The sequence below is a fragment of the Scyliorhinus canicula genome, chromosome 15 (assembly GCF_902713615.1).
Source record: "Scyliorhinus canicula chromosome 15, sScyCan1.1, whole genome shotgun sequence".
NCBI lineage: Eukaryota > Metazoa > Chordata > Chondrichthyes > Carcharhiniformes > Scyliorhinidae > Scyliorhinus > Scyliorhinus canicula.
This window is the reverse complement of record NC_052160.1, coordinates 13,869,582-13,897,090: the sequence shown is the minus strand read 5'-3', so window position 1 is coordinate 13,897,090 and position 27,509 is coordinate 13,869,582. Positions and strand designations below refer to the sequence as shown.

Below are 27,509 nucleotides of genomic sequence, written 5' to 3'. Positions count from 1 at the left end.
TTCTGGAAGGGGGTGGCGGGGACGGTGTCGAGGGTGGTTGGATCCAGGGTCAAACTAGGGTGGGGACTCGCGATTTGTGGAGCCGGGAGTGCAGGAGGCGAAAGAGGCTGGTGGCCTGGCCTTTGCGTCCCTAGTAGCCTGGCGGAGGATCTTGCTGCATGGAAGGATGCGAGGCCCCCAAGTGTGGAGACCTGGATCAGTGACATGGCGGGATTTATAAAATTGGAGAGGGTCAAATTTGCCCTGAGAGGATCAATACAAGGGTTCTATAAATGGTGGCAGCCTTTTCTGGACTTCCTGGCTCAAAGATAGGTATCTTGGTGAAGAGCAGCAGCAACCCGGGGAAGGGGGGGGTGTTCCTTATTGTAGTTTCTATTTTTTTTACTATGGTTATGTAACTTAACATTGTGTTAATTTAAGTTGTTAATATATTGTGTTGGTCATTGAGGAGGGGCGAATGTTTAGGATTGCTATTATTATTATTGTTGGTATTTTATTATGGTTCGATGTTGTATAAATACAAAATTTTTCAATAAAAATTATTTTTTTTTAAATGTAAGCCTACTTGTGACAATAAAGATTATTATATCATTATGAATGGAGGATGTTAAAACTTGTTCAAATCATTTGCTTATCCATTATTAGAAATGGAAGTTAAACGGCTGTAATGGGTTAATAAAATAAACTTGTTTAAAGTTCACACAGTACAAAAGGTTTCAAGTGCTACTAACAATATGTCTAACTCTAAACTGAGTAACATAGTTATGATCAGGTAACACGTACAAATTATATTCTGTTGCTAACCTTTCTATATTTAAAAAAGTCTACTGTTCATAAAAGGCGTAATGGTTAAATGAGTAAGTTCGTTGATCTGTGTATTAACCACTTTTGTCCAAAACTATGTCCGAATTTTCTGAAGTCATGAAAATATACAACCTGCGTGAAATGTCTGGTCCAACTCGTCGATCCACCCGTTTTCCTGCGGCATACACTTTAACCTCTGATACAAGATTCTGCTTCTCCCATTCTGAGGTGCATTGTCTGTAAGCCTTTTGAATGCATAATGTTAAGGTACAATTGTGAATGAATCTTTTTAAGAAGAACTTTTTTACCTGCATGAAACTGGAAACTTTAACCAAAGTTTTTAACAGTTACAAACCGGAATTGACGGAACATGGAAATGGAAAAGGAGATGGTACAAAGTTAAGCAATGTGGGAACTGTTGCTCCATTGGTGAAGGTGGAAAAGGATACAAGAATGATTAGGCGTATTTAGACAGATGCAGAAATGAAAACCGAAAAGGAGGGTCGTCATGATCTGGAACATTGACCTTGTTTCTCTCATCACAGGTGCTACCTGACATGGAGAGTATTCCAGAATGTTGTTTTTAATTTTGGGAGTACCAGGATTTCTGCAATATGCCCAGCGTGGCTTTCTCCACCAGCATGCTTTCAATCTTAACAAGACCGTGTTGCATTTAATTCTAAAAGTTGAAATGAGCCAAGTACGTAATGAAAGAGCAGGGGACGTCAAAAACAAGTGACCATCGAAAATGAGATTTGGTAATTATTGACCAGGGGCAAAAACGGACAAAGATAAAAGTACACGACAGAAGACAACTGAACCAATGGGTTGATAAAACAATGGACAAATTGTTGGAAATCTTAATTATCTTCATGGTACAAACTGCAGTGCCAAAAAGCTGTTTCTGGAGTAGAGAAATTAAAAAGATGCATGACAAATTTCACTTGAATAACCAAGAAAATTAAGCTCAAGTACAGAAAATATAGAGCAGGAAAATAAAACAAAAGACTGAGCATGCATGAATTGAAAACTCGGTAAAGGAAGAAGGGTGGAGACAATTGACAACAAAGCCTTATTGAAGACAAATTAGGAAAGATACAGAATATATCTAGAACACATCTGTTCGTGATGTGTTACGGGAGGGGGCTGAGGGTCACTTTTTTTCTCTCAAAGTTCTGGAGTTTGCTAGTGGGCTGACTGACTTGGGAGAACATTCATGTTCTTTTACAAACCCTCAATTGGGCCACAGCTCTGTTCTTTTGGCCACCCTATTTGTTGAAATGGCATGTGAAGGCATACAGTGAAGGTTCACTCGGGTGATGCTAGGGAGGGAAATTATAATTGACAGACTGGCGAGGCAGGAACTATTTTCACGAGAGCAAGGAAAGCTAAGAGAAGTTTAATGGATACCTTTGAAAATAGACTGATTTTAATCGCTGAAGTATACTTCATTTAAGACCCTGCTCTGGATAAAGGCATTGGAGGAACTGCTTGCAGCTTCTCAGATAATGCAAAAATGCATGCAAATTCAAGGATTTTTTTTTGAAAGACAACCTCAATCCGATATAATGGGGAGCAACTCAATGTGGATGGAAGTGCTGTGTACAACCCCAAATGGGGCTAACACCCAGCGTGTGTGTGCCATGCAGGATTCCAAACTGAAGTCTACTGAAAGGAGAAAGATCCTTGGTGTCACCATAAATGTGCACAGTAAGAAGTCTTACAACACCAGGTTAAAGTCCAACAGGTTTGTTTCAAACACGAGCTTTCGGAGCACGGCTCCTTCTTCAGGTGAATGGAAAGGCTTCCTTGGCCTGAAGAAGGAGCCGTGCTCCGAAAGCTCGTGTTTGAAACAAACCTGTTGGACTTTAACCTGGTGTTGTAAGACTTCTTACTGTGCTCACCCCAGTCCAACGCCGGCATCTCCACATCATGGCTACCATAAATGTGATTTGAGGTCAGTTCAAAAATAAATAAGGTTTAGTATTTGTCCATGTAACTAGTTTTGAAGTTGGGTTAGAGAACTGGATGACAATGTAACTTGGTGTACAACTGGGTTTGATGTTGGGAGTTTTCTCTCTCCGCAGAATGTCATTAAACAAACCCTGGGTGTGTTCCTACGATCAATGAGTGCAGATTCAAAAGAGCTGGTCGACTTCAGAGCTGTGATTGGTATCGCAGCATTGTAAAAGTTGGTGAGTATTGTGTAATCTCATGATTTGTGATCTGAACTTGTTTTTGATTTGTCTTTGGGGACCAGAAGAGGAATTGCCCAGAACACCAGAGGGCTGTGGATGCTTAGTTGACTTTTGAGTGATTTAGATTTTATGGGCGCAAAAGAACTCGAGAAATAGGTTAGGAAAGGCAGGATTTAGAAGAGCAGCCCTGACCTTGTTGCATGGCTGAACAGGCTCGATGGTCAAATGGCATACTCTTATGCTGGTGGGTGAAAGCATGGCAGTCATGATGGTCAGTGGCATCATGAATATGTGGGATAGGCTTGATGGTCCAACTGGTCTTTCTCTGTAACTCTTTTTATACGTTTGAATGGGGCAATATAATTTCTTCTAGTTGCAAAGTTGGTGACCAGGGTTCACGGAGTGACAGAACAATTTTCTTTGTGCCGAATGCTGTTGCATTGTTTGCCATGCCACATCAGACGGTTGAAGCAGAGTTCACTGTATCTTGGGGGAACATTCGAATATGGGGTGGGGGGGGATCAGGTATAGTCTTGGATTGCTCTAGCCAAGGCTTGTACAGACATTGCGCTTGGTGATCTTTTCTGCAAACCTCTACTTTATAGGACTAAATTATTTCAAGAGTGCAAGTTTGCAACCTACACCAAAAGATGTCTAAACTTTGAGGAAAAATTAGATGGTGCATTTGAAAACAAAATGTACACTGGATGGCAGAACTTTCAAAGTGAATCGGAGTAGAAAGATTTATAAATGTTTAAAGTGGTGGATGGGTAGGAAACTAAAAACATATGCTTGTGTTTTTGAAATTAAACCATAATAGCAGAGCCAAATTTTAACCTAGACTCCAGCTAACAAAATGGAATATTGTAGTCTGTTTAGGTGTTGTACTTTCAGGAAGGGTGTCTCTGCCATTGAGTGGGTATGGATGACATTTATTTACAGCCACTCCTATCTAGTGCAACTTTATTTTAGAAGGGCTCTTTCTACTCAAACAAAAAATTGAAAAGATATCAAAGTTTTGATCATTTAAAAGGGGGGTTGGGGCTGGTGGGGAATCTCCTTGCTGCGGAGTATAAATTTATGATCACTAGGAGGGCAACGTTAGGGCGCTGGGTTAATGCAGCAAGTTGTTAGATGCAGCATGCCCTACCAGAATGCTAAGGGAAGCGCCAATAATAGTGTTTAAAAGGGAAGTAGATAAATATTTGCAAACGGGTAGAATCATTTGTTCAGGGAGATGGGTCTTGGGCATCTCTGAGCTCAGTGGTTATGTTGCAACATTCTACGTTGGCACAGAAATGGCTATTTTCTTCGCTAATGACTCACCCTGTCATTATTTGTTACAGCTTGATGAAATGAGGATATGTATTAAATTGCTTAGTCTAAAATTAAACAAGTTTCCAAACATTTTTAATACTGAAAATACAGTACAACCCCAATTATCCCCCAAAATGGAGAGGAGTCCGAGGAGCATGGTCCCTCTAGAAATTCCCAAGTGCCATGATTTGGTTAACTCCGTTATTGTCGGGACAAGCTGAATGAAAATCTATTGCTGTCAATTGGAATAATTGAATAATTACATTTTGAACATAATTGAGTCCCTTACCACCCCCCTACCCCCAAGCCACGAGCTCCTGATTGATCGATCAGCCATGATCATATTGAATGGCAGAGCAGACCTGAAGAGCAGAAATGCCTATTCCTGCTCCTATTTCTTTTCAATTCATAGATCCATTTTTAGCATTTGTAGGGAAGATCAATGTTTTTCCTTTTTATTTAATTTTATATCCTTGGCTTAAAGCTAAAAGTTCAGAGCGGTTTGGATAGTTGTCCATCTGATAGGGGCAGCACAGTGTCTAGCACTACTGCCTGACCGACACAGGGACCTGGGTTCAATTCCGGCCTTGGGTGACTGTGCGTTCTCCCCGTGTCTGTGTGGCTTTCCTCCAGGCACTCCAGTTCCTCCCACCATCCAAAGATGAGCAGGTTAAGTGGATTGGCTTTGCCAAATTGCCTCTGGGGAGGGTTACGGGGATAGGGTGGGGGATTGCACCTAGCTGGGGTGATCTTTCATGAGGGTCGGTGCAGACCCAATGGGCCGAATGGTCTCCTGCACCTTAGGGATTCTATACTTACCTGGCTGGATCAAGAACCTCGACGCGAGGTTGACATTTACTTAACCCATGTTTAGTTTACTGCCAGGAATTGGAGTTAATTACATGGAAACTACTGTAGATAATTGAGGTTTCACTAATTTTAATACCTTGGCAAGATGATGAATGTAAAGTATTAGTGTGAATGGGAAGAAAGAGGAAAATATCATCATAGATATGAACAATGAGAAGAAGAAATGGCAGATATTCTCCAGCTGCCATTACCCGTAAGAGCAGTTTTGGTGTAGGGTAGGCTTGTGCTATAGCCATTGCCACTGGTTGGGTGATCCTGTTGAGCTGCTGAAGCTGTTTTTTCCATAATTTCAGGAGGCCCTTTCCATCCTTATCCACTTTGACACCAGTGGACCACGTCCCATCAGGGCAGAAGGAGAAGGTCATTTTCTCGGTCTGCTTTCTAAACAAAATTTCTTGTCAAAAACAGTTGCTGTTGTGGTTTTAAAAACTTTTTGGTAACACATTTATTTTTCATTACTGTCTTTGAAATTGAATCAACGTCAATGCAGCATGGAATGAATCTGAAAATCTTATTCCATTAACTTCTTTATCGAAGCAGTAGAATTGGCAGAACTGTAAATAAGCCACCCATTATGATAACGGGCACCACCCGTTGACCACATACAAGATTAAGAGCAGGAATCCGGACTAGATACTAAATGTCATCACTAGTGAGGAAAAAATTAATTGTGTGTTGCTTGATCAACTGTTTGATTAATGGTTAAATATTCCTTCCACATCAACTGAATAATCTAATTGAATAAGCCAGGGTTTATCATAGAATCAACAGTGCCAAAGGAAGCCATTCAGCCCACCGAGTCTGCAACGGCCCTTGGAAAGAGCAACCTACTTAAGCCCACACCTCCATCCTATCCCAGTAACCCCAGCTAACATTTTTTTGGACACTAAGGGCAATTTATCATGGCCAATCCACCTCACCTGCATGTCTTTGGGCTGTGGGAGAAAACCGGAGCACCCGCAGGAAACCCACGCAGACACGGGGAGAACGTGCAAACTACGCGCAGGCAGTGACCCAAGCCGGGAAACGATCCTGGAGCAGCGCAGCGCCGTGCTAACCGCTGTGCTCCCATGCAGCTTACTTGGGGAAAATAACAAAGCCAGAGTTTGGGTTGCTTAAGTATTTTTATAAGTTCTTCCCTCAAATGTAATGCTATCTGACAAAGATTCCCTTATGGAACACCAGCGTTAATGGAGCATAAACAAGAGAAGAACAAGCATTGGAGTCACCCTTTAGTGCTGATTTTGATCTTACTGTATTCACATTTGCCCTACATATTTATGGCATTGGGTCAAATTCTGCAGCAGTATAAACACAATGGACCTCCTGACCCCAAATAAGTTGTACCAGTCATTTTCTGAAAAATGAAAGTTAGGCTATAATTTGTACCCAACAGAGAAATTAACGTTCTTCAAAGTAGCTGTTTTTAATAAAAACTGCGCCTCTCCATCTCTGGCGTACAGCTGTCGGTGGATATCTATACTAAAAAGTGAAGCTGAACTTACTTGAAAGGGCATCGAGCTATTGCCTTTGTGAGCGTCGCCACATGATCAGCAAACTGTTGCCAGTCATCCAAAAACCAAACTGTTGTGTGTGTTTGCAGCTGTAGGGCCACCTGCACCTGAACACAAAAAAACAGAAGCACAAGGACAAGCTAGACAAGAGCCAGACCGAAAAGAAGATGGACAGGAAGCTGCTGCCATTCCTCACTTCCATCTGCTGAAACGCGCTTAAAATATTTCAAAATGGAGTGATGGAAAGACAACAATTGCCTTTGATACTTGCAATTTACTGGATGCTTGATGTGCATTCCAGCAATCTGAGCTGACTGTAAACCGGACAATGATTAGATAAAATTAAAGCAATTTGTTGTGAATACGCAGCAACTTGTACATCTTGAGCACCATCGTTGGGCTTTCTGTTGCAGATTTAATGGTGATAAACATTTCAACTTGCTTCAAATTTGATGCATGAAGGCTATAAAAGAAATGTGGTGGGCCAAAGAATATCAGTTCCAAGTCACTGATTCTATGCTCGCTAATGGGAAGCTGTGGTTATGTAGGGAATGTGGGTCAGAGATGGGCTTGAAAATTGATCCTGACATTATAGTCCAAGTCTCCTTCAAGCTTGGGATCTTGCTGGGAATATGGATTTATTTTCAGTATTTGGCTGCCACTGTCATATGTATATTAACTGGCATGTAAAGAGTTAACAAGTTAATGATAATGATTCATACCACTAGAGGGAACCACAGAACAGTCATATGATATATATATCATATATGTGGATTCTGGGATTGGAAGATGATTAGGAGTTGAGTTAGGAAGAGTGTCAGGAATAGAGAGCAGTTATATCCTTGAGAGTTCTGTAAGTTAGAGATCGCATAGTTTTATACAATAACCTACTTTAGGAATGTGAACGAATCTTAGTAGTGTAATAAATTTATAGTTTTTTTCGTTAACAAAGCTTTGTGTTTTTTATTCAACACTACGCATCCGAGCCATCCAGGAAAAGCAGAATAGAGAACACATGGTACCAGGCGTCTTAAGAGTGGATTAGTAAGGTTTAGGGAGAAAGGAATCTCCATGCGAAGAAAAAAATATGCGAAGAAAAATCTCAACCAGACTCCAGTAACAATAAGACTCCAGCAACAACCAGAATCATCACAGAAAGGAATACCCAACCGAAACTTCATGGACTGTCTGCAGTTTCCAAAGACCATTCAGCATACCGGGTAATGTAGATGTAAACTGGAAAATATTCAAACAAGAGCTTGAACTGTATCTCTCATCCTCCAACCTCCAAACTGCCAGTGATAAGTGGAAAAACCGCTTTATTAATACTAATGGCTGGACAACAGGCTATAGAAGTGTATAACTCATTCCACTTTGAGAATGAAGGTGAAAAAAATAACTTTGAAGTAGTCCGTAAATAATTTTATCATTGTGAGCTTAAAAGAAATGAAAACGAACTGCAAAAGAAACAAAAAAAAATAAGGCTGGAAGATTCGATTAAAATGTCCCATGCGACTAAAGAATCTAAAAATAGAAGTGCCAAAACGGTGAATCAAAGTTATTTTTAAAAATTTGCCTCCGTGAAAGCTGTGGCGCAGTTAAAAGAAAAAATGTGCGATTCAAAATTTTACCGGTCTGCGCATGTACGGGACCGGTTTGCACATGGGCACATTGAAAAACGACATGATCCGTAAGAATATCTTTCTGCGCGCGCGTAGAAGATTGCGCATGTGCACTTGAAAATAGGGTGCACTCCGGACGAGGATCGATTTGCGCATGTGCAATCAAAGTTTGAACGTGACGTCACGGACATGATGACGTCAGAATGTTGTGGACACGCCCACTTATAGAAAAACTGCCCAGAAATCGGAAAAACAAGTTTTAAAGGCACAGAACAAAAGTTTTTTTTATGTTTGCAGCATGCAACAAAAAGAAAATGTTAACAAATCTAAAATTTAAGATAAATCCTACATTGAAGAATATTACTCAGATATTAGGTTACGATGATTATTCAGTTCGTAACAAGATTGAAAATCTAAATAGCACTCTACTAATGGTAGATGAATCCAATAAGTTGATAGAATTGAATACCGTTGATACATTGGATAGCAGTAACCTGACAAATGAAAGACCAGAAGAGGAAGATACCACAGAGAGAGCACTGAAAGACTCCAGAATGGAATCACTGAAAGACTAAGATTATGATGGTCTATCTGGTTTATTTGATTAATAAAACAAAGAGTATGAAGGTCTGTGCACTGTATTTGCGAATAGTGACAAAGTGATCATAAATAGTATACAAGCTGTGCAGGACAAAAAGCGAGACTGACACAACCTGAGATCATTCAGTGCAGTGAAACATCAGATAATACAAAGGACACTGATACTAAAAAGTTTGAAAATGGATCAAACAATCCAGCAGCAACAGATCTTGAGAAAGAGAAACTATGGAACAACAGACTGTACACGATGGTACGACTGAAACCAAAAGACAATTAAACAGCACAGCCCAATGCAATGGCAAGAAAATGTTGAAACCTGCAGTCACACTTGACAGACCATACGGTATGGAAAGAAGTCCAGATGGCAACAAAAGAAGGGACTGTAGACAATACAAAATTCACGCATAATGTCACCAATGTCAGGAAGAACAGGACGTTGTTTAGACAAAAAAGTCATGCCAACGAATTTAATGAGTTCTTTTTGCTCAAAGGCCAAAAAAAGCAAACCAGTTGTTAAGGAAAAGGACAAAATTGACACCACAAACACAGGAAAACAAGTTAATAATGATTCATATCACTAGAGGGAATCACAGAATATCATGGGGATTCTGGGATTAGAAGATGATTAGGAGTTTAGAGTTAAGAGAGAGCTAGAAGAGGGCCAGGCATAGAGAGCAATTGGATACTTAAGAGTTCTGTAAGTTAGAGATAGCATAGTTTTATATAATAACCTTCTATTTTAGGAATGAGAATCTTAATAGTGTAATAAATGCATAGTTTTGTTCGTTAACAACTTAGTGTTCTTTATTCAACACTAAATCATCCGAGCCATCCAGGTAAATCAGAATCGAGAATACAACAGCCACCAGTAATTGTCCATCCCTAGTTGGCCTGAGAAGGTGACTGACGTTCAAGAACAGCTGGGGGCAGTTTGATACAATAGAGTTGCTTGTTGCACCACGAGTCAACCATGTTGCTTTTTTTGGTTCTGAGCTTTATGCTGGGTTTGTAAATTCATGCTAAAATGTGAATTCTTTTTCAACAACTTGCCTACATAAGAGATACTTCCATCTTGCACTTCTACCTTTCGGTAATCTAATTACAACCCTTTTCCTTTTTTTTTTAAAAAAAAAATTATTTACATTTAACATCCTAAACCTTTGATTGTTACAGGTCAGCAAAATATGTTATGCACACACCGAAAGTATACAGAGTTTCAATTGAGCTTGTTTACAGAACAGGAGAGCACGACCCACAGTGTCTTAAAAAGAATAGGATGAAAGCAATTCAACATGAGGTGGCATATGAGTGTTTAAAGCATGAGGATAAATGAAACTCCGAGGAAAGCAAGTAGTTTAATTGTTGAGGTATTGAACAAGTAAGGTTTGATATGAAAAAAGTTGTTTAATTCAAGACACCGACCCTATTCCTCAAATGATTGTCAATGCTTCATGTATACACTCACAGCAACAGCATGGACCAAAGTCCAATCTTAATCCATCTGATGTAACATAATGTATGACACGCAAGGAGGTCATTTGGCCCATCGTGTATGCTGGCCAAAACAGTCATCCAGCCTAATCCCACTCTTGATCCTTTTGGTGCCAAATGTTACAACACTTCCAAGTGCATATCCTGATTTTTTTTTTTTTAATCTGATCGAGGTTTTCTGCCTTTCTGGTAGTGATTCCAGATCCCCAAAACCCTCCTGGGTAAAAAATTTATTTCAACTTCCTCCCTCTAATTTTTCTACCAATTACTTTTAAATTTCTGTGCGCATAGTTTATTGACCTTGAAGGGAAAATACAACCTTCCTATCCACTCTGTCCCTTTCTATTTTATACACCGCAATTAAATTCCCCCTCCTTCATCTCTGTTCCAAAGAAAACAACCCCAGTCTATCCAATCTTAGCTAAAATTCTTCATTCTTGACATCGTCCTAAACCTCCACTGTCCTCTCGAGTGGGATCATATCCTTCCTGTAATGTGACGACCTGAACTGAACACAAGTGCTTTAATTGGGCTCATATAGTTTGAGCATAATTTCTCTGCTCTCGTACTCCCTCAACAAAGGAAAGTATCCCATATGCCTTAACCAATTATCTACCGGCCTTACTACCTTAGAACATAGAACATGCAGTGCAGAAGGAGGCTATTTGGCCCATCGAGTCTGCACCAACCCACTTAAGCCCTCACTTCCACCCTTTCCCTGTAACCCAATAACCCTTCCTAACCTTTTTGGACACTAAGGGCAATTTATCATGGCCAATCCACCTAACCTGCACGTCTTTAGACTGTGGGAGGAAACCAGACCGCCCAGAAGAAACCCACGCAGACACGGGGAGAACGTGCAGACTCCGCACAGACAGTGGGGAATTGAACCTGGGACCCTGGTGCTATGAAGCCACAGTGCTATCCACTTGTGCTATCATACTGCCCCCAGTATCTATGGGCATGGTACCTCTTCAGTATCCTACCAATTAATGTATATTGCATTGTGTACCCTCCCCAGATGCATTACCTCACTGCATCCCCTGATATGAATTCAATTTAGTACTTCTCTGCCCATCTGACTAGTCCATTGATAGCTTCCTGTGGTCTACAGCTTTCTCCCTCCGTGTGGAGTGAGGGGTGTTATGGGAGAGCCTCATTCATTATTGGGAGAATGTTATCAGATGTAAAGATGCAAATACAGACCTCATCCAAATCTGCACAGGTTAATCCGAGTTCCCTGCTGACCCAGGACTCCGAATCTTCAACCCTATTAATTTCCGAATTCTTCGGTCGTTTCACAGGACTGTAAAGCCCCTTTTCCCTAAATAATTTGACAAAACAGTTACTGTTCTCTGGGAGGTACTCTTGTGGTGCTTGTATGCAGTCCTAAATGAATATATACTACTTGTAGTTCCAACAACACACACAGTTTTTGAAATTAAATCAGTCTTCAAAATATAGCTGAGGGCATTTTCTATAGAAAGGGATTTCCTCCAAGCTGACTGCCTTGGTTGTGAACATGTACTTTCCAAAGTAGTTATTGAGTTGTGTACTTCTGATAAAAATCAACTCGCACTCTCTCATGTATGGCTCCCTGTATGATATGGCCAGACGATCTAATTATGGAGCTTGTCACAACAGCACCTGAGCCTATCTTCTCCTGACATGTAATTCTGTCCAGAAATTGGGGTTTAAACCAGCAGCAGGAATCCCCAATTCATCCCCTACCATAGGCTGCAGATACTGGATCCAAATGTGTCACCTTCACACCGCACAAAATATAAAGCTAATCTCAGATCTTCCTGGTCTTTAAGGCTTATTTACATTTTGTCCTAAGATATCGGTAGGAAAGAATGGGAATCCCAAAAATATACAAAATTCCTCTCTGTAGTTGATAAACCCATTTTAAAAAAATAATCTAGAGTACCCAATTCTCTTTTTCAAGTTAAAGGGAAATTTAGCGTGGCCAATCCACCTACCCTGCGCATCTTTTTGGGTTGTGGGGACACGCAGACACAGGGGGAATGTGCAAACTCCGCACGGACCGGGATCTAACCCGGATCCTCGGCACCGTGAAGCCCCCACAAACACATTTCATGGCGGTTTCCTGCAAGGGTTGTGCGTGTAAACTGCTACCCAACACCTTTTGTGATTGCAAAGTGCCCATTTATAAAGAGAATGTATAATTGCACACAACATTCAATGATATCTACTTAATTTGGTTACGTGTATGAAATGTTGGGAGATTGATGGGCCGCTCTCAGCCAGGACAGCCCTAACGTGAGAAAGCTGATGTTGATAGAGGTCTGGTGCCAACACTGATTTGATTACATTAAATTCTTAATTCCACATGCTGGGGGAAGTAACGGTTTGCCCCATTAAAACTATAAATTAACAGTAGGCAAGTTAAAACGGGCGGCACAGTAACAGTGGTTAGCACTGCTGCCTCATCATGCAGGGACCCGGATTTAATTCCGGCCTCTGGTGACTTTGGAGTTTGTGCATTTGACTGTGTGCGTGTGGGTTTCTTCCGGGTGCTCCAGTTTCCTCCCACAGTCTAAAGATGAGCAGCTTGGGTGCATTGGCCATGCTACATTGCTCCCTAGTGTACAAAGGTTAGGTGGAGTTTACTGGGTTACGGGGATAAGGTGGATGCGTGGGGTTAAGTAGGGTGCCCTGTCCAAGTGCCGGTGCAGACTCGATGGGCCAAACGGCCGCCTTCTGCACTAAATTCTATAGGTTTGGTGTTTCAACAGTTGAAATGGCCATTTGTTAACCAGCCTATTCTGTGGGCTTTATATTAATAGAATGTTTCCACATGTAACATTTCATGTAACCTTTCTCCTAATTCATCAGTTTTAGTCCATTCTAGTTGTGTAAAATTGCCATGCCAAGGTAGCAGCTGGGGGAGACAATGGTGTAGTGGCATGTTGGGGCATAAAGGATATCAATCATTCCTCATCGTCGCAATGGAAAAGCAGAAAATCTCCATTATTCATCAAACCCAACATGGGTGCATTTAACTATCATGAGTTATGGAAAATGTCCTCCACCATTTTATGAAGCACAGGTCAAACATCACCCAAAAACCATGAAAAGTGGTAGATGTACCCGCTACACCAAAGCAGTTTTCAAAATTTCTAGAAATATTTTTATTCTATTTCCGTTTCAGTTTGGAACATGGGGGCTATCTGTAATTTTGGCAACAAGTCACCAATAAAGCCATCAGTTTCGTTCACTTTACCTTGTGTAAGTATCCAGTCCAATGACAGCTAATGTGGCTGCTCGACGAAGTTGCTTGTCCAGTACTCTCATTATAAAGCTATCAAATGTTTCACAAATGTTTTCTGTGAAAATTCCCTTCATTTTCTGACAAAGGAAGAAAACATTGCTTTAAACAGATTATTGTAAAATAGAAATGTTTCAAAAATAATGTGATGGTGTTTTATTTTAACTTTGTTTTTGAAGTTACCAAAGGAATACCATACTGGATAATAAGTGTTCCAACTTTTTAAAAGTTTTAAACTGTTGTTTTGGAGCCCTTGAATCTCCGCCACAATACGTAAAGCAGATTTGTGTGTATTTTACCCATTATATATTCAAATTGTTACTGATAATAGAAAACACTTTTGGCATTTGGTGCAATCTGCCCACCAGATTCCTATAAATTCAGTCAATGTTTTCTTTAATCCCAACCTTTTCCTCAAGAACTGAAATTTCTAATGTCCAAAATTTGAAGCCAGCTGGTTCCCTTTACTGTGTTTTGTTAACAGTTAGAAGAGGCCAATTCTATTAACCTATGCCAGGTGATTTATAATTTCTAGCTTCCATCAGAGATTGAGAGAGACGTACCTAGGAAGCAAAACAGCCAGTTCTTTTCAAAAATAAAATTAGACTGGGGGTAAACAAAAGTTGAACTTTTTAGAAGAGTCTTTGAGGCAAACCAATAGGACGGTAAAGTAAAAGGGCAGAATATAGAAGAAACTAGTTGAGAGCATTCTAGCCTTTGTCTACCTTTTAAGTGGTGTCAGCTACCCAGGTATCTGAGGGTCAATTGACTTTAAAGCAATGTGTAATGCTTTTTTAAAAATGTTTCCAATTAAGGGGCAATTTAGTGTGGCCAATCCACCTACCCTGCACATCTTTGGGTTGTGGGGGTGAGACCCTCATAGATACGGGAGAATGTACAAACTCCTCACGGTTAGTGACCCGGGGCTGGGATCGAACCCGGGCCCTCAGTGCTGTGAGGCAACAGTGCTAACCACCATGCCGCTCATGTACAATGCTATTGCACAGGTTAATGCATCTTTAATTGCACTGTTTATGAATTCATGACCCATGTCTTTTTAATTGACTTTCAGAACACGACAAAGCAAACCAGGAGAAAGAGAACCAACACAGCAGCATTTAAAGTGAGTTGAGCAAAGGTTGGACGTTAACTAGTAACAAGAACATGAGAGGGACTGGGGAGGGCCAAAGCCTCATTGGAATGCTCTAGAAAGAAAGAGCGCACCAGTTTCTTGGCTGAAGCCTGGGATAAGTTACTAATATTAGTTGTCAAGGATTTCATATCACCAGTCTACAACAAAAGCCTTTTTGTATTCCCTCAGGTGCAGCCATTAACTGTCCCAACAGTCGAAATAAACAAATGATCAGAACATTAAATACTTGAGCAGAAAGGACCATTGTGTGTGAGGTGCTATGACCAACTGCGACGAGGTGAAGTGGCTCCCTTCTCTTCAACCTTCTCCGCTGGTCACAACAAAGCTTTAAGGTTCTTTATTTTTCCCCACAAGGATGTGCCTTTTCCAACTCAATGTATTTAACTACTAAGTTGTGAGGAGGCAATTAAACAAGTCAAAGAGCAAATTTATTAGGCCCTAACCCAAAAAAATAATACAACATCAAGCTCTCATGCAATCATTTGGGCCCACAAACTCCAGTATTTATACCTGCATATATGTAGAAAGGGAATATAGAATCCAGAATCTCTAGGGCAGAAGGAGGCCATTCAGCCCATTAAGTCTGCACCAACACTCGGGAGAGTACGCTGCTGGGCCCAGCCCATCTCCGTAACCCTACCCAACCCGTACATCTTTTCAACTAAGGGTCAATTTTCGAATGGCCAATCCACCTAATCTACACGTCTTTGGACTGTGGGAGGAAACCGGAGCACCCGGAGGAAACCCACACCGTCACGGGGAGAAAGTGTAAACTCCACAAAGACAGTCACCCAAGGCCAGAATTGAGCCTGGGTCCCTGACACTGTGAGGCAGCAGTGCTAACTATTGTGCCACTATGCTGCCTCAATAAAACAGATAAAAGAATATATGATTAACTGTCTGTTGGTTGTTCTTGAAGCAGATTTTAAAAAGGTGTGGCTGATTTGAGTTCGCTGGTCTCCTGGATGTGGTCAGATGTAGATGTTGCAACAATTACAAGATCTCTTCACTAGTTGGTTTCTGGTAAGAGATTGCTTCTCAACCAGGTGATGCGCTTTTTTCCCCTATTAAGGGGCAATTTAGTGTGGCCAATTCACCTACCACACGGACAGTGACCCAGGGCCAGGATCAAACCCAGGTTCTCGGCGCCATGTGAGACAGCAGTGGTCTGGGAGATATTTTTTTTTTTTTTTTAAGTGTTCTCGAGCCACATCACAGGCTCCCGTGAATCACTCACAGAACATGTTTACAAAATCTAACATGGAGATTTACTGCCTCGGTTAAATCTCTCCTCGATTACTTTCACGGGCCCTCTCGCTGGGCGTCCATAAACCAATTTAAATGGAGTAAAACCAGTGGACTCATTGGGTGAGACCCTGATAGCGATCAGCAGAAAAGCTACTCCTTTATCCCAGTCATGGAGATACATCTGGCAGAATGCCTGATCTTCGTTTTTAGGGGTTGATGGTACTGCCTGTTAGTGCCGATAGTATGCTGATGATTTCAACTGGGTCACGTGCAGGTTATCCATGACCTGCTGGAATATTCAGAATTTGAAATTTGAGTTCCTGCTCTGACTACATTTTGACAGGCATTCCATACCATGTAAAGAATTGTTAACTTTGCCCCCAACCCCCACCCCACCCCCACCATTTTCACATAGTCTCTGGGGAATGGCCTCTGTGAAGAGGATATCCACATCAATTTTTTTTTTTAAACTTTTTTTATAAATTGAGTACCCAATTTTTTTTTCCAATTAAGGGGCAATTTAGCGTGGCCAATCCACCTACCCTGCACATCTTTGGGTTGTGGGGGTGAAACCCATGCAAAAATGCAGAGAATGTGCAAACTCCACACGGACAGTGACCCAGAGCCGGGATCGAACCTGCGACATCGGCGCCATGAGGCAGGCAGCAGGGCTAACCCACTGCGCCACCGTGCTGCCCTTGTAATCACATCCATGATGGTGGGAATTTACTGCAAGCTTCCTTTTTGTTTCGGACAGGGGCCCCCACTCAGTCCCACTGGTGCCTTGATCAAGGAGCAATACAGTAGCACAGTGGTTAGCACTTGCGTCACTGCACCAGGGACCCGGATTCGATTCTCGGCTTGGGTCACTGTCTGTGCGGAGTCTGCACGTTCTCCCCGTGTCTGCGTGGGTTTCCTCCGGGTGCCCCGGTTTCCTCCCACAAGTCCCGAAAGAAGTGCTGTCAGGTGAATTGGACATTCTGAATTCTCCGTGGACCCAAACAGGCGCCGGAGTGTGACGACAAGGGGCTTTCACAGTAACTTCATTGCAGTGTTAATGTAAGCCTACTTGCGACACTAATAAAGATTATTATTGGTTGCCCAAAAGTCAACATGGAAATCATAGGTTCAGGGTTTTATTGAAGGCTGTGGTTTACCCCACAACCTAGCAAGTTCTGCAAAACTTTACCACATCCTTGTGGAGGCGTGGCAGTATAAATGCTGGCTCATGTGGGCTTGGCCTTTTTGTATACAATTATGCCCCGCCATCAGGATTTTGTGTGCCATAATATTTCACCACGGTACCTGGTCAGCACCTGGTGGATCCCTGTCTACTCCTCGTTTGCAGGCCTGTAGGGTTATCCATCTGCAATGCCACTTCAGTCTCTGATGGAGTTTGGTCACAGTCCAGGTCACCCCACAGTCGGAAAGTGCCAGGCACTTTCTCCTGCAGCCATTCTGTCTCACTGACCTTGGTCAGTTTCTGAGAGCACAGGGGATGCTATCGCTTTTGATCCTGCCAGATCATTGCCGAGGAGCTAGGTGACCCTGCCCCAAACGCAAGCTGGCGGCAATTCCCACCATCACCAGTCCTGTGACAACGTTGCACTTTAGGTTCACCCCAGTATAAGGGAATGGGCATGTATTCCTTTACTCCACTCTCTGGTGGAATGAGACAACTTTTACTAGCAGTGGTTTCGCTGGCCCCTATATCCCTCAGTATCACTATAGGTTTTCCCGCCTCATTCTGGGGAAATGTGGGCAGCATCTTCCATTTGATACAAAACCCTTGTAAATGAGGGATTTAAGTCACCCACGCTGACAGCAGGGTATCTATAGGGATTTGCTGCCACAGTTGGAGCCATAGTCTTGTCTTTACACTTGTTATCTGACTTCCATTTTCTGCATGGGGTTTGTGTGCCCAAACAAATCCCACTGGCTTTTCCCGTAACATTCAGCCCGTGTCCTGCCTTGTAGGACACTGGCGTGGCTTCACTCCTCTTCCCAGTACTATCCTTTTTAACTTGGGGAGGGCCCCTCTGCACTTCCAACTGTTCCTTCTCTCCCATTCATGCTCTGTTTTCTATCGCTCTCCCACTTTCTATCCTCTTCCGTTGGATGGGAGTGATATGGGTCGAGTTTCCTTTGAGATGGGGGTTTGTGGACAAGCCCATCATTGTCAGCTAGAGTTGCTGCCTACCTGGCCCCTGTCACACTCGGTCTTATCAGGGAGGTTATGGAGGTTTTGAACTCCTCTGAAAACTATTTCACCAAGCTTTTAATAGGTGGCCTCCACTTTTGTATCCCCAGTGAAAAGCGAGATGCGTAAACTGTTTAAATTTCAGATGCGTCAGGCCATTTCCTAGGGGCATGAGATTTTGGATGACATGCCTCCGGCACTACCTGGTAACCCTTTTTTTGCTGCCTCATTGTTCATTGCACTTCCCCAGGCAAGATGGGTTAAACCTCGTGAACTTTTCCTGTCTGCTTACTCTGCAACAGCAGTGTAGAGCTGTTAGCAATAATAAGCCAACTAAACAAAGTTTTCTTGAGTCAAAGAACTCTTATTAACCTCTAAATCTGAGAAAAATTATAAATATGTAATGTCAAGCATTTGTACCTAATGCAAGTCTGAATCAGAAATAAGGGGAGTTGGAATCAATTTTTTTTTAAACAGGTAAAATAATATACAGTTAAGTGTCCTTTGTCCTTGAGGCATAGATTTTAAACCTTGCTGCTGATTTAGTTAAACTGTTTTTTTGGATGCAGCCACGTGTCGAGGACGTTGCAATTATTATAAGATTTTGGTTCACTGGTAGGGCTTTTGTTAAAGTTGGCTTCTCAAACAGGTCAACACACTTGTTGGATAAGAGAGGGAGAGAGAGCAGCTTTCAGCCTGTTTCCTCTGCTGAAGACTTCTTGGTACCACCTGTGTCACTTCCAATCTCTCAAATGGTTGGGCTGTCTTTCTCTGTAATACTTCACCCATTGTGTATTTCCACAAAGTTTGCGGTATGTTTATCTGTGGCAGTCGTTGTTTCAATATGCAGTACTTTGCATTTTTAATGGACCATAACTTCCTAGCTCCCCAGTGTCTCATTGGGGGGGAGGTGCACTGGGAATCCCTCTTGTAAGTTCGCAGATAAGGGTTTGCTTGGCAATTGTCCAGAAGGGCTAACTTCCCCTGGGCAATTGTGCTGGGCCGGGAACCATCCAGCAGAAACTATTTAAATCACTAACTTCAGAGGGTTCTACTAGTTTTGTACTCTTAGTTACTCTGAAAGAGTTGGAAGGAAAAAAGCACTTCTAACTTCAGAGTAACTATTTTAAACACCAGACCGAGCTCCGCATTGTACATCACCGCCATTCCCCCTGCCCCACCACCCATACTCCCCAGCGGTGTGGGATTCCCTGACACTCCAACCTGAACGGCATACTCCCGATATCTGAGCTGGTGCCATAAAAAGGCGGCGTGTCCTCCTTTACGCTGTTTGCACTCTGCCCCTGGATTCAACGACATGCTTCGTTTTTTCAGTCTCACCTGGCCTAAGTCGGGAAGGACTGGCGCTTTACATTTCAAGCGCAGCTAATTTTCCACTCCAAGGAAGTTACAGTCCACTGTCTCTTGCTCAGATAGAATTTTGATGGGCGCCTTGCTTACAGGAAATGTCTCTCTTCATACTCCCACAGAGAGTGATTTGTTTTCTCTCGCCTTCACCTTGGAATGTGGACTCGCCATTTAAGCCTTTTCTCAGTTCAAATTGCAAAATTTACTGTCGATTGGAAGTTGCAAAGTTAAAGATTCTTTCTTTACTAAAAGGGGCCTTGTGACAGAGGCATTGCCGTCATATTGTATGCCAATGATTGATCTATTGAAACTCCCATTTGAATTCTCGAAAGAGGTGAAAGAAGGATGTCAAAATAGACGTGAAAGAGTTGAGAGTTCAAGAGCCACTCCAAGGGCATAGAATCTGTGTGGATTTTACCCATGGTAATAATGGAGTAATAGAGCATTCGTACCTTGTAACTATTGTTCAGATACTGTAACACATCACTTGTGCTAAGTATAGTTTAATCACTGTTACGAATATGTGCCAAAATTAATTAATTGGTTATCATCGGTAATCAGAAATTTAATAGTAAAGAGCAAGTGGGAGTGGAAGGAGATTTAAAGAGTGACACCCAAACAAGAGGGAATTAGTCAGTTGAGCAAGTAGTTCAAAAGGAAGCGGTGGTGATCATGGGTGAGTGAAGGAGGAAGCAGGCGATTGTGTGGGGGGGGGGGGGGGGGGGGGGGAAGGAAAGAGACCCACCTCTGCAGATCCACTGTCATTCCTGGTTCCTGGCCCCAGCACACTGTGCCATATCTCGTGGCACTTATCGCTTCTTTGCCTTATGGCTAAGGTGAGCGTGGGATCAGGTGTAATGCCTGGGATCTGGTATCTCTCTTGTGGAGACCATGGTTTGGATTCAATTTGAATTGTTTTTTTGGAGCAGGCAAGGAGCTGGATTAGGGGTTCGCCCTGTCCACACTCTGAGCTCTGGCTTTGTAACTCCGATAAAAGTAATGGATAAAAAAATATACATACATCTCGCAACACTTGCCATTTGAAGGAAAATAAGAAGGCAACAGAAAAAGCAAGTGAAAAGCAGAAGGAAGAGGCAAGTCGTAAAAATGAGACAAAAACAAAAGATCATATTCTCTGACAAAAGTTCTGGAAACACTCAGCAGGTCTGGCAGCACCTGTGGAGAGAGAAACAGGGTTAATGTTTCAAATCTAACGTGACTCATCTTAAGAGCCATGTTCTCCAACTTGGCGTGCAAAACTGCAGCCGATTGATTTATTTATTAAAGGTCCTGGCTGGAATTCTCCGGCCATTCGCTGGCGGTGGGATTCTTTGGTTCCCCCCCAACGGGTTTCCTGGCGGCATGGAGTGGCTTCAATGGGAAGTCCCACTGACAGCTGTGGGAGTAGACAATCCCATCGCCGGTGACTGCTGGCCACCGCAAAACATGCGGTTGGATGGACAGAGAATTCTGCCCATTATCTGTGTGCTTCCTATTGACTTTTTCTAATAACCATTTTACGATCAGTACAGCAGCACATTAATGTGTTTTTTCTTTTTAGATTTTTATATGGATTGTAACACGCAGCTTAGACTCATCAGCAGTTGTTTTTCCACTATTGTCGTTAATAATCAGAGTATAAAATCTTTCTCTAATGTGACAATGCAGGCAGTTAATATGTGCTCAAAATGAACTTTAATCTTTACCTGCTTATGTGACCAGACCATCCTGAGAAAGTAATTTGGTGAAAGCAGCACCAAAACTTGATTTTCTTCCTTGGATTTGTACATGTTTCTCGTCTGAAAGCATAAATCACTTGTTAGCACCAATTCAAATCTCCATTTAGCGTTTGAAAATATGTCTTGATTATCTGAGTTACAGAGCAGACCCCGGATAACGTTTCCACAAACTTCCTCCGTGTTTCATCAGCTGCTGAAGCCAGAAAATTGAAAAAGGAGAGTTCAGTATGCAGAAACCCCTGAACTGAATCATTCTTTCCTCAGTCTTACAAATAATCTAAAATATTGGGATTTTGTTCAGTATCTTGCTAGGATCTGGTCTGGGATCGTAATAATCCTGAAAATGCTCATCTTATCCCAACTCTCTGTCTACTATCAATTAGCCAATCCCTTATGCACGCTAATCTACTATCTCCAACACCATGTGCTCTTATCTTATTAAGTAGCTTTTTGTGGGTTTTTTTCATTTCCTTTATGGGATGTGGGTGTCGCTGGTTAGGTCAGCATTTACTGCCTGTCCCTAGTTGCCCTTCAAAAGGTGGTGGTCAGTTTGCTCCTTGAACCGCTGCAGTCCCTGAGGTGTAGGTACACCCACTGCTGTTATGGAGGGAGCTCCAGGATTTTGACACAGCAAAAGTGAAAGAACGGCGATTATATTTCCAAGTCAGGGTGGTTAGTGGCGTAGAAGGGAACCTCCAAGTGGTGGGGTTCCCAGGGTAGTGCTGCTCTAGTCCTTCTAGATGGCAGTGGTCGTGGGTTTGGAAGGTGCTGCCTAAGGCTCTTTGGCAAGTTCCTGCAGTGCTTAATGTAGATGGGTACACACGGCTGTCACTTCATCGTTGATGGAGGGAGTGAATATTTGTGGAAGGGTGAGCAGTCAAGGTTGCTTTGTCCTGGATGGTGTTGAGCTTCTTGAGTGTAGTTGGAAATGCACTCATCCAGGCAAGTGGAGAGTATTCCATTATACTCCTGACTTGTGTCTTGTAGATGGTGGACAGGCTTTGGGGGGTCAGGAGGTCATAGAACATAGAACAGTACAGCACAGAACAGTACAGCACAGAACAGGCCTTTCGGCCCTCAATGTTGTGCTGAGCCATGATCACCCTACTCAAACCCACGTATCCACCCTATACCCAACAACCCCCCCCCTCCCCCCCTCCCCCCCTCCCCTCTCCCCCTCCCCCCTCCCCCCTCCCCCTCCCCCTCCCCCTCCCCCCTCCCCCTCCTGCTCCAAGAGCCACAATATTAATATGGCACCTTATTGAACACTTTTTGGAAATTCAAGTATATTGCATCTACTGATTCCCCTTCATCTATCCTGCTCATTAAAACCTCAAATAATACTAATACATTTTACATAGAAGACAGTGCAGGAGGCCATTCAGCCCATCGAGTCTGCACTGACCCACTTAAGCCCTCACTTCCACCCCATCCCCCTAACCCAATAACCCCTCCAACCTTTATTGGGCAATTTAGCATGGCCAATCCACCTAACCTAACCTAATTTGTCAGGCATGATTTCCCCTTCATGAAGCCATGCTGATTCTGCTTGTTTATATTGTGCATTTCTAAATGCTCTGCTATTACATCCTTTATAATGGACTCTAACATTTTACCAATAACAGAAGTTAAGCTAACTGGCCTACAGTTACTTGCTTTTTGTCTCCCTCCTTTTTTGAATACAGGTGTTACATTGGCAGTTTTCCAATCCACTGGGACATTCCAGAATTCAAGGATTCATAGAACATAGAACACAGAACACTACAGCGCAGTACGGGCCCTTCGGCCCTCAATGTTGCGCCGACCAGTGAAACCATCTGAAGCCTATCTGACCTACACTATTCCATTTTCATCCATATGTCTATCCAGTGACCACTTAAATGCCCTTAAAGTTGGCGAGTCTACTACTGTTGCAGGCAGGGCGTTCCACCCACCGACTACTCTCTGAGTAAAGAAACTGCCTCTTGGAGGATTACTGCTAGTGTATGAACTATCTCTGTAGCTACTTCTTGTAATATCCTGGGATGTAACCTCCGGTCCAGGGGACTTATCGGCCTTTAGCCTCATTAGTTTCCCCAGTACTTCTTCCCTAGTGATTGCTGTTGCATTTATTCCCCCCCCCCCCCCCCCCCCCCCACCCTCCTTCTGCTCCTTGATTATTTATTTTTGGAATGTTATTAATATCTTCCACCTTGAAGACTGACACAAAGTATTTGTATAACTCCTCTGCCATTTCCTGATTTTCCCATTATATTTCCCCAGTCTCATTCTCTAAGGGGCCTATGTTCACTTTGGCCTCTCTCTTCCTTTTTATATATTTAAAGGAACTCTTGCTGGGTTTTTATATTACTTAAAGTAATATTAACATCATAGTTTATCTTCTCCCTCTTTATTGTATTTTTGCCATCTTTTGGTTTTTAAAACTTTCCCAATCCTCTAGCTTACCACTAATCTTTTCCACATTACATATTTTTTCTCTCTGATTAATATTCACCTTCACTTCCTTGGGTTAACAATGGTTGATTTATATCGCTCCTGCACACTCTGGACTCACCTCATCGGACAGGTCGGTGAGCATGGCCTCAGGAAATTCTCTTCTCCAGGTGATAGTGGAAGGGACTGACTGAGGTTCGATGCTGTATTCTGATCCCAGCGAGTTCAGGACTTCCAGCAGGATGTATCCAGCCGTATCTTCTAGGATAGCTGCGGGGTGGGGGAAGCGTTAATTAAAATGCAAACATGATTTATTGGAATGTCAGGTAAGCTTCACAAAAGGTCTCACTGACGAAGAGGGAGCGTAACCTTCAATTTGCCTCCAGCACCTGTATGTTTGTGTCTCTCTCTCCCACATCCATTGATTCTACACACAGGTAATAATCTTTATTATTGTAACAGTGCAATGAAGTTACTGTGAAAATCCCCTAGTCGCCACATTCCGGCACCTGTTTGGGTACACAGAGGGAGAATTCAGAATGTCCAATTCACCTAACAGCTTGTCTTTCGGGACATGTGGGAGGAAACTGGAGCATCCGGAGGAAATCCACGCAGACACAGGGAGAACGTGCAGACCCTGCACAGACTGTAACCCAAGCCGGGAATCGAACATGGAACCCTGGTGCTGTGAAGCAACAGTGCTAATCATTGTGCTACCATACTGCCCGAAAGGAGCTATACAAATGGAAAGATGGTCTCTTTTTTTCTTAGTGATACACAAAGCAGCATTAGGGCGCATTCCCCCACCCGCCCCCCTGTTGGGACAGATCGGGATGTGTGTAATACTGTCACCACTGCCTCTCTGTACTCCCAGTTGCTGTCAGACATGCTGAGTTTCTGCAGCATATGGTGATTTTGTTGTTGTACAGTCACTGGAATGGTGCTGGGTCTTGTCCAGCAGCACAATGCTGAGCCCAGGGTTGAAGGGGGCTGTTGTTTGTTCTGTGCCTCACCTGGGTCCACACACACACCCTCGCCTGTCCCCACACACACACCCTCACCTGGGTCCACACACACACCCTCACCTGTGTCCACACACACACACACACACACACACCTGGGTCCACATACACACACACACCCTCACCTGTGTCCACACACACACACACACACACCCTCACCTGTGTCCACACACACCCCCACACACCCTCACCTGTGTCCACACACGCACACACACCCTCACCTGTGTCCACACACGCACACACCCTCACCTGTGTCCACACACGCACACACCCTCACCTGTGTCCACACACACACCCACACACCCTCACCTGTGTCCACACACACAGCCTCATCTGGGTGTCCACACACACACACTCACCTGGGTCCATACACACCCTCATGTATTTGACGCACTCCTCCGGGCGAATATATTTAAGGGCGACGTCGGCCGCCCTGCGATCGGCCCTCTCCAGCATCTCGCTCTCCTTGGCTGCTTTCCGCTCCCGCCGGAGGATCTCCGAGCCCCAGCTGGCGGCGCGGATCTCGGCGGGGCTGCGCTGCTGCCCGGGGGTGGGGGTCCCGGGCTCTGCCCGCCCGGGGGTGGGGGTCACGGGCTCTGCCCGCCCGGGGGTGGGGGTCCCGGGCTCTGCCCACCCGGGGGTGGGGGTCCCGGGCTCTGCCCACCCGGGGGCCGCTCCCCACCCGCCCGGGCCCCAGCCCCCGGCCGCTGCCGACGTTCCCTCCCCCGGCCCCCCGCCCCGGTACCGCTCCCACTCACTCAGCGGCCCCCAGCAGGAGGAGCCGAAAGCCGGGTACATAATCTCGGTCCCGTCCCCAATAAACCCAGACCCGGGGGCCGGGGCCGCCTTTCCAGCCCAGTCACCGGGCCGCTGGAGTGGGAGAAATGTCCGCTGGTCAGGAGCCCCCCTCCCCGCACACCGGCGGCAGCTGCAGCCCACCACCCACTCCCCCCGCCCCGGCCCCTCACCCACTCCCCCCGCCCCGGCCCCTCACTCTCCCCCCCCCCCCCCCAACACACCCCACCGGCAGCAACCCAGCCCCCAACACCCTCACAACACCCCCCCCCCCCACCCTCCCCCCCACAACACCTCCCCCGGCCCACCCACCCTCCAACACCCCTCACCCACTCCCCCGCCCCGGCCCCTCACCCACTCCCCCCGCCCCGGCCCCTCACCCACTCCCCCCGCCCCGGCCCCTCACTCCCCCCCCCCCCCAACACACCCCACCGGCAGCAACCCAGCCCCCAACACCCCTCACAACACCCCCCCCCCCCCCCCCACAACACCTCCCCCGGCCCACCCACCCTCCAACACCCCTCACCCACTCCCCCCGCCCCGGCCCCTCACTCCCCCCAACACACCCCACCGGCAGCAACCCAGCCCCCAACACCCCTCACAACACCCCCCCCCCCCCCCCCACAACACCTCCCCCGGCCCATCCACCCTCCAACACCCCTCACCCACTCCCCCGCCCCGGCCCCTCACCCACTCCCCCCGCCCCGGCCCCTCACTCCTCCCCCCCCAACACACACCCCACCCCTCACCCCCCCACCCCAACACACACCCCACCCAACACACACCCCACCCACACCGGCAGCAGCCCAGCCCCCAACACCCCTCACAACCCCCCCCCCCCCCCCCACAACACCTCCCCCGGCCCACCCACCCTCAAACACCCCTCACATACCCCCCCCCCCACCCACCCAACACACACCCCACCCCCACCCCGGCAGCAGCCCAGCCCCCAACACCCCCCACCCACCCTCCAACACCCCCCTCCCCTCATAACACCCACCCCTCACAACACCTCCCCCGGCCCGCCCACCCTCCAACACCCTTCACACACCCCCCACCCCTCAACACCCCCCAACATCTCACCCTTCACAACACACCCCACCCCAACCACATGCCCACTCACAACATCCCCACCCCTCAACACACCCCCACCCCTCACAACATACACCCCCCCCCCACACGAAACATCCAGCAGGAAAACATAAAGGGGTCTCTCCCCCGGCCCCTTCCGCTGAAGGAAAACAATCCCACCCCCTTCACTGGAGGAGGAGGCTCACTGTCAATCCTCTCCCTCACCCCCGCTCCCCTCTCTCCCTCCCTATCCCCGCTCCCCCTCTCCCCGTTCCCCCTTTCCCCCTCCCCCTCTCTCCCTCCCTCCCCTCTCCCCCATCCCCTTCCCCCTCCTCCTCCCCTCTTTCCCCTCTCCCCCTCCCCTCCCCCCCTCCATCCCTCTGTGAGGAATGTTTCACCGGGAGATTGCAGAACTCTTCTACCCCCCTCCCCAGGGAATAGTTATGGGGAATTGACCAGGGTTAGCGAAGTATATGAGGAGGGATGGGGGGTTGATGTATAAAAGATTCGGGCCTTTGGACTGAGCTGGAGGTGGGAGGGGCATTTACCCTCAGCAAAGTCCATCTGAAGCCATTGGTCGGTTTCTGTGCTGTAAATGCTAGGCAATATATTCCATTTAATGATGCCAGACTGGTTTTAGCCAAACAAATACCTTCTTTAATAAAAGCAAAATATCACAGATGCTGGAAACAAGAACAGAGGATGCTGGAAAAACTCAGCAGGTGTGGCCGCATCTGAGAGGAGAGAAACCGAGTTAACGTCCCGAGTGCTT

General features: G+C 44.9%; 1 protein-coding gene across 1 annotated transcript; it reads right to left on the bottom strand.

Annotated features, from left to right (window-relative positions):
• Positions 1 to 472: 472 nt before the first annotated feature.
• LOC119978800 (probable crossover junction endonuclease EME2) lies at positions 473 to 25,791 on the bottom strand. The gene is made up of 8 exons (XM_038820674.1): positions 25,231 to 25,791; positions 23,971 to 24,119; positions 21,384 to 21,476; positions 13,664 to 13,788; positions 11,623 to 11,740; positions 6,695 to 6,810; positions 5,381 to 5,570; positions 473 to 1,049 (listed from the first exon to the last, which is right to left on the bottom strand). The coding sequence occupies exons 1-8, from the start codon at positions 25,667 to 25,669 to the stop codon at positions 879 to 881; spliced, it is 1,401 nt and encodes a 466-aa protein (XP_038676602.1). The 5' UTR covers positions 25,670 to 25,791; the 3' UTR covers positions 473 to 878.
• Between the last annotated feature and the right edge of the window lie 1,718 nt (positions 25,792 to 27,509).

What these genes read in the sequence shown, in the direction of transcription:
- LOC119978800 (XM_038820674.1), bottom strand. Translation starts at nt 25,669, where the DNA reads ATGTACCCGGCTTTCGGCTCCTCCTGCTGGGGGCCGCTGAGTGAGTGG. An exon ending in GAGGGTGTGTATGGACCCAG is followed by an intron (nt 24,120 to 25,230) that starts GTGAGTGTGTGT and finishes CCCACCCCGCAG; the next exon opens with CTATCCTAGAAGATACGGCT. An exon ending in GGACTGGATACTTACACAAG is followed by an intron (nt 11,741 to 13,663) that starts GTAAAGTGAACG and finishes CAAATTATTTAG; the next exon opens with GGAAAAGGGGCTTTACAGTC.